Raw genomic sequence first — 13,702 nt, 5'->3', positions numbered from 1 at the left:
AGGCTATAATAATAAATAATAATAATAAATCTGAATAGTGAACAATAGTAGAAATATGAATGATTGCAATGATACTAGTATGTGTTAAAAATTATAATCAATATATCTTTATTCATCTACGTCTATTACAGATTCTAATGTGGGGACTGGTCTGTTCAGGTTGCGAACACTGATTAGATTTTTTGTTTTTGCAATAGCATATGCTGGTGGTCACTTTATGCTCCCAAGTTTGAATTTAAATGAATCTGTATTATTGTAAATATGTACAACATTTATTTAAAAAAAAAATACGTGCTGAGTTTCTTGTCAGTTCTTCTCATCTCGAAATCATTCCGAACTGACGGTAGATTTGACATATCATAAGTCTGTAATACACCTACATGAATAAAGATATTTTGATTTTTTTTATTTTTATGATATGTCAAATCTACGGTCAAGTGCTTTCAATCCAATATGAACTGACAAGAAACTCGGTTCTTATTCTTTTCAGATGAGCTTGTATATATTTACAAAAATATAGATTTATTTTGAAATTCATATTTTCAAAGTTCACTACCTAGACTAATCAAGCACTTGAATTGCAGGATATTCTTAGGAGCGATGGTTTTGATCTCCTCAAGATAGAATATACATTCCAAAATAAATGTTTTGTTTATACATGAGTAGGCTACAACTACATGGGATATGTAGAGTTATTTTCTCTTCAGCTCGACAAAATCTGCATATTTTGTTTATCTATAGAGACAGATGTATAAATGAGAAAGTTGAAAGTGACAATTTTTATCTCCTTAGGATAGATTATACTTTTCAAAATAGATGTTTTGTTTATACATGAGTTAAGCTACAATAACATAGTATATGTAGAGGCATTTTCTCTTCAGTTCGGCAAAATTATGCATATATTGTTTGTCTATAGAGACAGATATATAAATGAGGAAATTGAAAGTGAGAGTTTTTATCTCCTTAGGATAGAGTATACTTTCCAAAGGAGATGTTTCGTTTATACATGAGTAGGCTACAACTAATGGGATTTAAAGTGACAAAATTTAAAGTGACAGTTTTTATCTCCTTAGGATAAATTTTACTTTCCAAAATAGATGTTTTGTTTATACATGAGTTAAGCTACAACAATATAGGATATGTAGAGGCATTTTCTCTTCAGCTCGGCAAAATCTGCATATTTTGTTTATCTCTAGAGTCAGATATATAAATGAGAGAATTGAAAGAAAGTGCTATTCATCTTTACCCCGCGTGTGGCATACGTTATTTGCATACAACATTATCTTGTACGCATCTTTATTGATCTCGTCATCATTGTCCTCCCATCTTGTATATTCAGCTATCTTTTTATGTTCAATAAATATTCTTACGACTGTAATGCTATAAGAGATAGGCAGAAGTTGTTAATTGTCACTGCATTAACTTAATCTTAAACATTATAAACATTTAATTCTAAAGTTCTAGCTGTACCTGCGACTTCCTCCGCGTGGAAAATAACTTTATCTTTCTAAAATAAAAGTAGCTAAGTTACTCTTTATTACATAAGCTACTTGCCCAGATAGCTTAGTATAAAACAAAGTCACTGTCGCTGTTAATTCCTGTGTATGCTTAAATATTTAAACTTTTTTAATAGATTTCTTTTAATAGACTGAGTGATTCAAGAGGAAGGTTTATATATATAATACATGCACTCCCCATGCGAAGCCGGTGTGCGTAGCTAGTATTTAAATAATAGAGCTTGAAACATCATTGCCTTCCCTTTATCCCATTATTTGGGGTCGGCGCAGTATGTCATTCTCTTCCACTGCTCTCTATCGGTCGTCATATCTGAGCATACTCTTCTTTTATTCATATCATCTTTCACACAATCCATCCATCTTTTCTTAGGGCGTCCCCTCCCTTTACATCCATCCACATTCATATTATACACAGAGCTTAAAACCTTGGATTAAAATTTATAACTTAAAAATGACAATTAACTTAATGAGGTAACAATTATAGAATTACAGTTAATTATTACTAATTAATATACCGAAATGGACGGCAGGGAAAAAAAGTTTTAATGTAAAAACTTGACGTTCATAAGCGGCTAAAATGTCCTACATGAATAAATGATTTTTGAATTTGAATTTATAATGGTAGAACAGAATATTAGTCAGTAAACTGACATATATATATATAGTATTTTGTTATATATATTAATTAGAGAATCTATACATATAAATAAAATTGGAGTGTCTGTTTTTACACACAATATAAATACGGTACATACACCAAAATAACATTTTTTACAAGTTCTGTTACTGCTTATTCCGGCTTATCTCTGTAATGGCTAGATCGATTTTGACGCACTTTTATTGGCAGGTAGCTGATGTAATAAGGAGTAACTTAGGCTTATTACATCGGCTACCTGCCAATAAATTGCCATACCTGCCAATTTTTCTAAAACTTTATTTTAGAAAAATAAAGTTAAATTCCACGCAGACGTAGTCGAGTATACAGCTAGTATATTTATTTATTTATTCAGATATTTCAGGCAACTAGACCCATATTATAAATACCTTATAGACTAACATACATATAATATAATATTTAAAAACTAATACAATGATATTGTCTGTGTGATCACGGACTTAAGACGGCAATCTGCCACGGTAGCGCCGATATACCACACCTTTCGGCCAGTAGTCCTCTTTCATGAAGGTGGGCAGCAAGTTGGTGGGGACCAGGGCCACAAACGCTTTGAAACTCGCGTTGTGACTCGACTTCAGCTACGTCACCCTCAATGTCAGGTTACTCTTGGGTCGTATATAATCGAGAATGTCCTGCTCCTTAATGATTAGTAATATTGATGTAATAATAATAATAATCTAATAATAATCTCAGGACAATTCACACAGCGCCATCTAAACCTAAGCTAGCTAAAGCTTGTGTCCTAGACAAATGATACAAATACATAGATATTTTTTTTCGTAAATACATACCTAGACCGATACAAACAATCATACTCATAAATACAAATGTTTGTGCTGTGCGAGGAATCGACCCGCGACCATCGGACGTAGCGGTGTGCTAGACCGCTAGACCACCGAGGTTGTGATGTAGTATAACATAATACATCTATGGTGATTTTACTTTGATGATTGTAGTGGCACCACACGTACACACATCGACACACCCCTAGTCCTTGTAATGAATATAAATAAACCTAACACGTGGAAGGAATATTCAAAATTATATATTAACAACTAGATGACCCGGTAAATGTTGTTTTACCATGTGAAGTATTAATATAGCTATTAAGAAATAGGGCTTTGCCATGTTAAGTATAAAATATTAAAGAATAGGGATCGATGGTAAAAAAATTGAATTGTATGTATTTTTTAATGACGAATCTTAAAGAATAGAATAGATCATTTATTCAAATAAACTTACTTTGAAGCACTTTTGAATAGTCATCACATTTTTTTTAATCTACCGCTTATTCGGAAAGATGTCTCGTCACAAGAAGAACGAGCAAGAAACTTGCGTGTTGCTCTTTTAAATAATTTTATTGTTACTTTACATTTTTAAGTTCAAGTGTGTGAATACAAACTACCAATTAGTATTAATTCAATTAAATACTCAAATAGAAAAGATATTAAATATACAACCAATTTGTTAAACAATTAATAAGAGGAAATCAGTCATAGTGATTAAAGCAGACCGGTCCCTACGAGCAGCACCCGTTCACGAGTATGACGGATGAGCCAGCCATCACTGCGCTCGACTATATTTTAGGGAGCCCAATGACCCGGCCTACCACGCCGCCACATGTCTGGACATTTTACTGAGCATGACTACTCAAAACACCAGACCACGTCATAGCTACTTACAGTTGCCATCTGATAGTTATAGTATTCACATTTTAGGATATGAAATGAAATAATCTTTATTCAAATAAACTTAATATAAGCAGTAGAATAGAATAGAATAGAAAATCATTTATTCAAATAAACTTACATTGAAGCACTTTTGAATAGTCATAACATTTTTTTTTTAATATACCGCTCATTCGGAATGCTGTCTCATCACAAGAAGAACAAGCAAGAAACTTGTGTGTTGCTCTTTTAAATAATTTATTCTTACTTACAATTTAAGTTTAAGTGTGTGAATACAAAACCAGTTTTGAATAGTCACCTTTTTTTCTACCACTCATTTGGAATGCAGACTCATCACAAGAAGAATGAGCAAGCAACTCATGTGTTGCAAAATCTATACAACAAGACTTTTAAGATAGTAATTCAGAGTTGAAATATCTCACTTTTTTGGATGGTAACTCAGTTTCATCTAAATTATCTGCTATTACATTCAGCATCTCATATTTCGGAGTGCGTCTACAAAATCTTGCGTGCAAACACGTTGAAAGTTTAATCGGAACGGGTCGTACTGCCGGCTTTATGTCCAAGTCAATAAAGAACTTCTCAATTACCCTAATGAACGATTGATGAGTTTGCCCCAGTTTTGCGTAGCCATTATAATTTCGTTTAAATCCGAATAGTGAAGGGTTGCACCGAAATATGGACTTATAATTTTTATTTTGCGGAAGTCCATTTCACTACTTAATTGATTTATATTTATTTATTTATTGACATCAAACTAAGCGAGTTTTTTTTTATACTATTATATATACTATGGTGGCAATAAAGCATACGGCCCATCTGATGGTAAATGGTTACCGTAGCCTATGAACGCCTGAAACACCAGGGGTATCACTTGCGCGTTGCCAACCCTTAAGAAACCTTAATATACCCTTCTTGAAAAACCCCATGCTGTAGTTCCGTGGGAAAACCTCGGCAGGAAGTTCATTCCACAATCTAAGTGAACGCGGGAGGAAACTCCTCTGAAACCGCACTGTTCGGGACCACTTAGGTTCCAGTGTGTGGGGATGAATTCCCTGTCGATGGCGAGCGGTGCGGTGGTAAAAGGTAGCTATCGGCATCATGTCGAACAATTCCTCAGAACACAGTCCGTTGTATAATCGGTAGAACACACAAAGCGAGGCGAAGTCTCGCCTCGAGCTGAGTGGCTCGATACCGCCAGAGAGATTGGGATCATCGACAATTCTCATAGCATGTCTCTGAACCGAGTCAAAAGGACCGAGCTGGTATCCAGGTGCTCCCGCCCAAAGATGAGCAGTACTTCATGTGCGGCCGAACCTGTGACTTACATAAGGAAAGTCTCTGGTCCGCAGTGAAGTACCGCCTCGCTCTATTGAGCACACCGAGCTTCTTGGACGCCAGCTTTACCTTTTCTTCCAGGTGACTGCGGAACTCAACAGCACTAGAGATGTCGACACCGAGAATCCCAAGCCTTACAGCTTCCCAATATACTCGCTTAGGAAAAAATGTACAAAATATGAAATATTAATAATTATAAAACATATTAAAACAATAACAACAATTTTACGTGTTATTTAGGAAATTCTGCTATTATTTTGTTTAATTCCGCTACAGTTAGCATCTGTGAGACCACAAATATTCGGTGTGGAAACTTGACTACCGTTACGACCTTCTCTAATGGTGATCAAATTCAAAATAATATAAATCCATTCAGTAGTTACGATTTGTTTGTTTAAAAAAAAAAAAAAAGATAACTGTAGATTTATTTTTATATAAATAAATAAATAATCTCTGTTTAATTAATTCACACAGAAAAATTGCCATCTATTTTGAAGCCTTAAATAACTGTAGGTACTTAAACCATTATATCACTTAAAAAAACTTTTACAACTGATACAAATACATAGATATATATATATTTTTTTAGTTCGTAAATACATACATATTATACATAGAAAATACCCAGACCGATACAAACAATCATACTCATGAATACAAATGTTTGTGCCGTGCGATGCACTAGCTGATCGAACCCGCGACCATCGCTTTTGATGTATATTATCGTAAAGTTTAATCAAAATCCATATTATAAAGTAAAAATATTCGTCTACTAACTGAGTGAGCGAGCAATTTTTTTTTGTTCTTGGTTTATCCTCGATCAGAATGTCTATTATAATCGGATTGGAGTTTTAAGGATTGAAGTTTGTGAGTATGGATGGTTTTGTTTTTTGTGAGACACACCGAGGTCGTCGTCGTTTGTTTATTATACACTAGTTGATCCCGCAGTTTCACGCACGTGAAAATTATAGCTTATGTGTTATTTTGATGTATATTATTGTAAAGTTTCAAAATCCCTCCAATCCAGTAGTTTAGCATGAAATAGTAAAAATATCAGTCTACCATTATTATAAATGCGAAAGTTTGTGAGTATGGATGTTTTTAATAATAATGGAACGGTGCACTTCTGCGATAACGGTTTACGCTGGCGGGGCACCAGTGAGAGATGATAAGATGAACATGAGCATGATGATCGATGATGAGTTACTCAGTCAGTCACCCCAACGTGACAAATTCACTAGGAATTTATCATCATGATTTCCAGAAGGAACCGCGTGAAGTTCGACTTAACATGGTAGATTGCTAGCAATGGAAGTTACTAGTTCCCATTACTGACAATCCCCTAATGGATGATTAGATTACAGATTTTAATTAAATAAAAATTAAATTATCATCATCACTACATAGTATAAAACAAAGTCGCTGTCGTTGTCTGTCCGTCCCTACTCCCTATGCTTAAATCTTTAAAACTACGCAACGGATTTTGAATCGGTTTTTTAATAGATAGAGTGATTCAAGAGGAAGGTTTATATATATAATACATGTACACCCGTGCAAAGCCGGGGTGGGTGGCTAGTAAATGATAATTATAAGTGTAAGTATAAATAATTTATTTTTTATTTATTTATTTATTCAAATAACGTACAAATATTACCAAATTTATTATGCATTGTACCCCGCACTAGGCGAACCTGTATCGCGGGAGTCCACAAAAAAATTGCCAAATAATTATTTACTATTATACTGATCAGTGAGTTTGACATATCAGACTAAATTAATATTTTTTTAAATTAATTTCATAAAAAATACAATTGTTGACTATATAAAACATGAAACAAGATAAACAGAAAATAGAATAAAAAGAAAACCTAAAGATCAACATCATATTTCTTGCGATGATATGTGTGCATAGTCAAATTATTCAAATTACACCATGTTAACCTTCTTATTAAATTATTGATTGAATGGGATTTTAGGAATACGTAATACTATTTAAAATTTGTTCAGTGGCATCATAGTCTAATTTTTGTAGGTAATGTTTTACCTTGTGTTTAGCTTCAATCTTGGTAATATTTTCCAACTTGCAAAGCGCATGAATTTTTCCATATAAGAACGGGAACGAGTATGTGCTAAATCGTTTGGCAAAAGTAGTTCTAACGCCAGGAATCCTTATATTGCGTCTTCTCTGGTGTGATGACAAATCAGTTAGTTGTGGAGAGTTATGATGCGAAAGAGCTGCCTAACTGTGAGGACCGCTGCCTCTTGGTGTAAAAGATACGTGGGAAATCGGAAAGGTTTTCCAAGCATAACTTTGAGAACAGATCTTTGTGCCCTTTCAATTGAGATCATATGAGTCTTTGATGCCCCACCCCATGCAGTTATGCAATACATCAGCAACGACTGAACGACAGTATGATATACTTCTAGTAATTTAAGACGCTGATCTGACCGTATGGTTTTAATTTCCACGTCCGCGAGCCTTTCTTGGCATTCATTTAGTGATGTGAACATTTCCGTTACTTTATCTGTCAGTTTCGATACATCTTGTCTGAGTAAGCGGATTTCGGAAATCAGAGTACCCAAGCTTACCTCTGCATCTGATGATTTGTCATTCGACACAATAACTTTGTTTTTTGTACGCAAAGTAACGTTACCGCTAGTGTATGATGTTTTGACTGGAGTATTTGAGTTATCACCTCCTTTTTTTAAATTGCAACGACATTTTTGACAAACCCAATTACGTGGGTCTTCTGGAAGAGACGGCCCTATGCATATGTCACGATGGAATGACGTTTTACAAGATTCTATGCTACATGTAATGAAGTTATTATCCATTATGTCCTTCAAACATGCACCACATTTTCGATTACTCTTAGTGGCCATTTTATTGCTGTCAAAACTGTTACTATTTGATGTGTGTGTGTTACCTTTAGCTTCGACGAAATGTATAAGTTAAATCAAATAATTCACAAAAAATGACAGTGTGGTGGGATTTGAACTTCGGCTCTTTGTGCTAAATAAACCGTAGCAATTTATGCAACGTACGTTTACGTTACGTAGCAACAGACGATGATGTTAATTGATGAAATTTGTGATCCTATACCCTATATGTACAGTTCCTTCAGTAGGTAGAAATTTACTTAGTCATGATGATTCATTAACAAACAATGCAACACTCACGGCTTCCAATACGGCCGGTCACTGGAATATTCTTAACTTCTTTTGATTATTTAAGTGTATAAACTTGAAATTATTTCTCGCTGCTTGTAGTTATGTTACAGTCAATATTACTTTTCAACTTAATGTATAACTTTGTGCAAAAATATAAAGTTTTTGAGGTGTTATTGTATTTAAATATACGGACCAACAATAACGTGTCTTCACTGCACAGTCACAAGTCTATACTCTATAAATATATATATATTAGGGTATGGTGTTTTGGTGCGCAGGCGCGGTAATGTCGCGTGTTCGATGACATTGTCAGTAAAGATGGTCTATTGTTGTTAGAGAATAAATTGTTAAAGTTACTATAATTATAATTTTTAGTGTAAGTGGTAAAGTTTCACATTTAATAAATATTAAGGTATGCACTGTAGTGCACCGGCGCGGTATTGTCACGTTGGTGCGTGTTCGATAACACAGTAGGTTAAAGATGAACTATTGTTATATGCAAATAAATTAATAATGATAATTGTTAGTATTAGTCTCACATTAAAAAAATATTAAGGTATGATCTATTGGTGCGCAGGCGCGGAAATGTCGCGTTGCCGCGTGTGCGATGGCGCCGGGTGAGCGCGCGGCTCGGCTAGGCGCCCATGCGCGCCTGGCTCGTGGTGTGTGCGGCGCTGGCACTCGCGCCGTGCCGAGCGACCGCCGCGCGCCCGCCGCAGGACGCCGCGCGCCTCGAGCGCATCAAGTCGCACATACTCGCCAAGGTGACACAGCCCTTACACTTCCTATAATAATAGCCAAGACACAAATCCACAAGAATTCATACAACGCCATCTAGTTTCAATCTAACCAGAGTTCGTCGTAGTGACAAAGCCTTTATGGCTTCTGTAGTAATAATAATCACTCTGGACAATTCACACAGCGGCATCTAGTCCCAAGCTAATCAGCGCTCGCCAAGGTGACAGATATTTTGGATTCTATAGTTATATCCCTTGACATACAACGCCATCTAGTCCCAAGCTAAGCAGAGCTAACTTCTGTAATAATAACTCTGGACAATTCATACAGCGCCCTGAGCGCATCACGTCGCACATACTCGCCAAGGTGACACCGCCCCTACACCTTCTATAGTAATAACCTATGACGATATATATAGAGCCATTTTGGATTCTATAGTAATAACCATGGACAATTCATAGAGCGCCATCTAGTCCCAAGATAAGCAGCGTTAACTTCTATAATAATTTCATATTTCACCATCTAGTTTCAAGCTAATTTGCGCTCGCCAAGGCTTTGTGGGTTCCGTAGTAATATCCCTTGACAATTCACATAGCGGCATCTAGTCCCAAGCTAAGCAGAGCTGACTTTTATAATAATAAATCTGGATAATTCACGCCTTGAGCGCATCAAGTCGCACATACTCGCCAAGGTGACACCGCCCTTACACCTTCTATAAGAACAACCCTGGACAAATCTCACAGAGCTTTTTGGATTCTATAGTAATAACCTACTACGATTCACACAGTGCCAGCCCTTACAGTAATAGCATTAAGTCATAACGCCATCTAGTTTCTCTAACCAAGGTCGTAGTGACACCGCCCTTGGACAATTCTATAATAATCAGCAAGGTGACAGATATTTTTGGATTCTATAGTTATATCCCTTGACATACAACGCCATCTAGTCCCAAACTAAGCAGAGCTAACTTCTGTAATAATAATACTCTGGATAATTCACACAGAGCCTCTATGGATTCTATAGTAATAACCTACAACAATGCGCACAGCGCCATGTAGTCCCAAGTTAAGAAGCAGAGGTAACTTCTATAATAAAAACCCTGGACAATTCACACAGCGTCATCTAATCCCAAGCTATTGCTGTTGTGGTAACTAGGCAACTGTGTGGATAGATACCTAATAACATTTTTTTTAAATGCATAAATAATATACATATAAACAGTCATACTCATGAATACAAATATTTATACCATGCCAATAATAGAAGTTTCGGCCCACTGCTTCTAGCAAAATATATAAAATATGCAATATTGCAGCTGGGTCTTACGTCGCGGCCGACGCCGCAGGGCGCGCCGCCCCACGACGTGGTGCGCCAAATCCTGGCTCGCGCCGCTGATCCTCAGCCCCGGGTGCATCCGGACACGCACCACGACAACGAGCACGCTATGAGGGAAATCATAGCGATAGCACATAGAGGTATTTCCAGCTCCGTTCCTACCTTCCCACTCCGCTCCTCTCCACATAAGCACACGACACCGTCCTCGACCGCGAGGACGTTGACCCTAACCACACTATTTTATGCACAGAATAATAATGAGACATATTTTTTCTAAACTGTGGCTCATTGTTTAATTTTTTTCTTTTTTCAAATTGCTAAGTTTATAGTAAGGTACAGTTAATTTTAAACTTTAGCAATTACTACACGTTAACTATTTCAATGGTGTAGTTACAAAATACTAAATGGTTTTCTAAGATCCTCCAAAACGCACACATTTCATTTGTAATTTTGTCCGAAATTACAAGCCGAGTCGCAAAAAGACTAATTTAAATTTGTCATAATTAAATTATTGGTTTGTATTTTTTATTATATTTATGTATCTGAAACAAAACATATATGTAAGTAAGTTCACGAAAAAACCGGTGACAACAAATAACTGAACATCTTAATCTAAAAATTCAAATATATAATCCCAGACTGGCTAGCCTATTTATTTATTTATATTCGGAAAACCAAAGCTATATACAAACGTAGAGATAAATAAAATACAATCAGAAAGGCTACTTATAGGTTTTCACAGCTAGTAATTTTATACACACATTATCAAATTCTGACTTCTTCTTCAGAGGTCTTTTATGGGAATAGGTATAAAAATTTACAATAAGATACCAAAGGATATGTTGGAATTACCCTTAAATAAATTCAAAACATCTGTTAAATCATATTTACTGAGCAAAGCCTATTACATACTCACTAATCGATTTCTTGAATGACGAGTAGGCATGGCAATAGTTGTTCATGCACTGAATTTTCATTTAATGTTAGACATAGACACCTATATAAAAATACATTGTAAATAAACTGGCTTTAAAATAAAAAAAAGTAATTCAATTGAGTTTCTTGCCAGTTCTTCTCAATTGTATCTATATACCGAACTGGACGGTAGGGAAAAATAAATTTAAAATGTAAAAATTTGACGTTCATAAGCGGCTAAAATGTCCTACATTAATAAATGATTTTTGAATTTTGAATTTTGAATTTGACTTGGTGACAATAGAACCACTTATGTAAGTACAAAACCTTCCAAACAAGAAAAAGGATGGTAAAAATCCACAATTAAAGAAGTTATCCACGAAAACACACAAAGAGCATACATAATTGTTAATTTCTGAAGTCAATTAAAATTGGTATTTATTTCATCGAATTAGGTGTTATATTTAATTACTTAATGGATTTATATGATTTTGTTTAATTCCGCTATAATTAGCATGTGTGAGACCACAAATATTCGGTGTGGAAACTTGACTACCGTTACGACCTTCTCTAATGGCGATCAAATTCCGACCGTTATTGAGTCTACACCCATATTGCGACACGTGTTTCGCCTCTGAACGAGGCATCATCAGTCGTTGAATAGAGTTCAGATGTAGCTTGGATGTCAACACTACCAGCTACAAATATTCGGTGGGGAAATCTGACCACCGTTACTGGACAGAGAAACTCGTAGGTACCAGTAACGGTGTTAAATTATTCTCTAAAATTGTATTATATAAAGTTTTTACTTTACTTACTCTCTAAATTACAAAAAATTAATAAGTGTTAGAATATTTATCGACCATATATAATAGATACAACATATATAATACATGTTCAATACCAAATTAACTAAAAAGAAGCAATATAACTCATACAAAATTCAATAATTAGGTTAATCATAGTCGTCTGGACTGTTATACTATAATATCTACAATTCTGTCTGGGTATTGTCTGTCTGTCTGGCATATGCCTGTGTTAATATACATTACAATAGCTATAATATATCAACTAGTCTGAACACAGTCTAGTCTATTATATAATGAACGTTTTGTTATTAATGACTTATTCATATTGTAATTGTCTGGACGTTATAACATTATTTTGGCAAATAAAAGACACTTAAATTGTCTATAGAGTACTACATTACACAAAAAATTGAAGGTCTTATACAATAGGGCCTGAAGTAGATTTTTTTTATTATTTTTTATTTTTACTCCTAGTTTTTATTTTTTCCGTTTTGCTATTATATTATTTCTAGTATGTATCTTTATGAATAAAAATTATCAGAATGAATATAAGTTAAATAATAATATGTATAAATATATAATTAAAGAAATACATGTAATAGTCTTATTTTGGAAAATAAAAACTTTTTTATTTATTTTATTTATAATGCCTTTTGAATTATTGGCTGGTAATTCACTAGGTATCTACCATTTATTTATTTATATATATTTCTTTTCTTGTCAAATATACGTAATATAAAATAGATTTATTACTTGGTTGATTATAAATTTTATTCATAAGTAAATTAAGGCTGATATTTCTTTCAATAATCCATAAAATCATTTGTTTCTGAAATGTTAATTGAAAATTCAAATTTCTACTTTAATTGCGTATTGGTGGATTTTATAATTTAGTATTATAAAAATAAGATATATAATGATTTTTTTAATTTATGTGTACATTTAGAAATGACCCATCTATAACTTCAATATATTTAAGACGTTAAGAATATATATTAGACTAGTAGAACTGGCCACGCGTTGCTGTGGCTAAGGTTCTTGAATAAAATAATATTGCGACTATAAATTGAGATGTAAGCTATCCTATCTTTCAAGTTGGATCAAATTGCACACAATGTGCTAATCAAATTTGCAATCAGTTCAGTAGTTTAAGAGTCCATCGCGGACAAACAACGTGACACGTAATCTTTATATATAAATAAAATTGGAGTGTCTGTTTGTAATATTGAAATAACCATTTTTTACAAGCATATGAACATACACCAAAATATCATTTTTTACAATTTTTGTCCGACTGTTTGTTGTGGCAAATCTCTGAAATGGCTGGACCGATTTTGACGGAACTTTTTCTATCAGGTAGCTGATGTAATAAGGAATAACATAGACTACTTTTTTAAAAAGTAACTTGATGAGAATATGTATGTGTAATATTTTTCTGAGTTTGATTCCAGATTTTAGACAAAGTTATAAGAAGCTGACTGGTGACTAACCGAAATGTGAGTATTATTAATACAT

At 34.4% G+C, this 13,702-nt stretch overlaps 2 protein-coding genes across 4 annotated transcripts in view; one reads left to right on the top strand and one right to left on the bottom strand.

Moving 5' to 3' along the window:
* The window catches only part of LOC131843102 (uncharacterized), a 97,786-nt gene extending 84,103 nt beyond the window's left edge, over nt 1-13,683 (top strand). For 2 of the 3 annotated variants that reach the window (XM_059191698.1, XM_059191697.1), the window contains exons 2-3: nt 8,968-9,154; nt 10,444-11,042. In XM_059191698.1, the coding sequence (XP_059047681.1) occupies nt 9,035-9,154; nt 10,444-10,740 (417 nt within the window). In that variant the 5' untranslated portion in view covers nt 8,968-9,034 and the 3' untranslated portion in view covers nt 10,741-11,042. Of the gene's footprint in view, nt 1-8,967; nt 9,155-10,443; nt 11,043-13,638 lie in introns of those variants that run through there. The other variant, XM_059191699.1, reaches the window with a different exon arrangement.
* LOC131843125 (uncharacterized) lies at nt 7,425-8,237 on the bottom strand. The gene has a single exon (XM_059191728.1). The coding sequence runs from the start codon at nt 8,100-8,102 to the stop codon at nt 7,425-7,427; it is 678 nt and encodes a 225-aa protein (XP_059047711.1). The 5' UTR covers nt 8,103-8,237.
* Nucleotides 13,684-13,702: the final 19 nt, after the last annotated feature.

This window comes from Achroia grisella, unplaced genomic scaffold (genome assembly GCF_030625045.1).
Source record: "Achroia grisella isolate CSIRO2021 unplaced genomic scaffold, CSIRO_AGI_Agris_v1 utg2786, whole genome shotgun sequence".
NCBI classification, from domain to species: Eukaryota; Metazoa; Arthropoda; class Insecta; order Lepidoptera; family Pyralidae; genus Achroia; species Achroia grisella.
The sequence above is the reverse complement of the archived record's forward strand: the minus strand, read 5'-3'. Positions and strand labels throughout refer to the sequence as shown.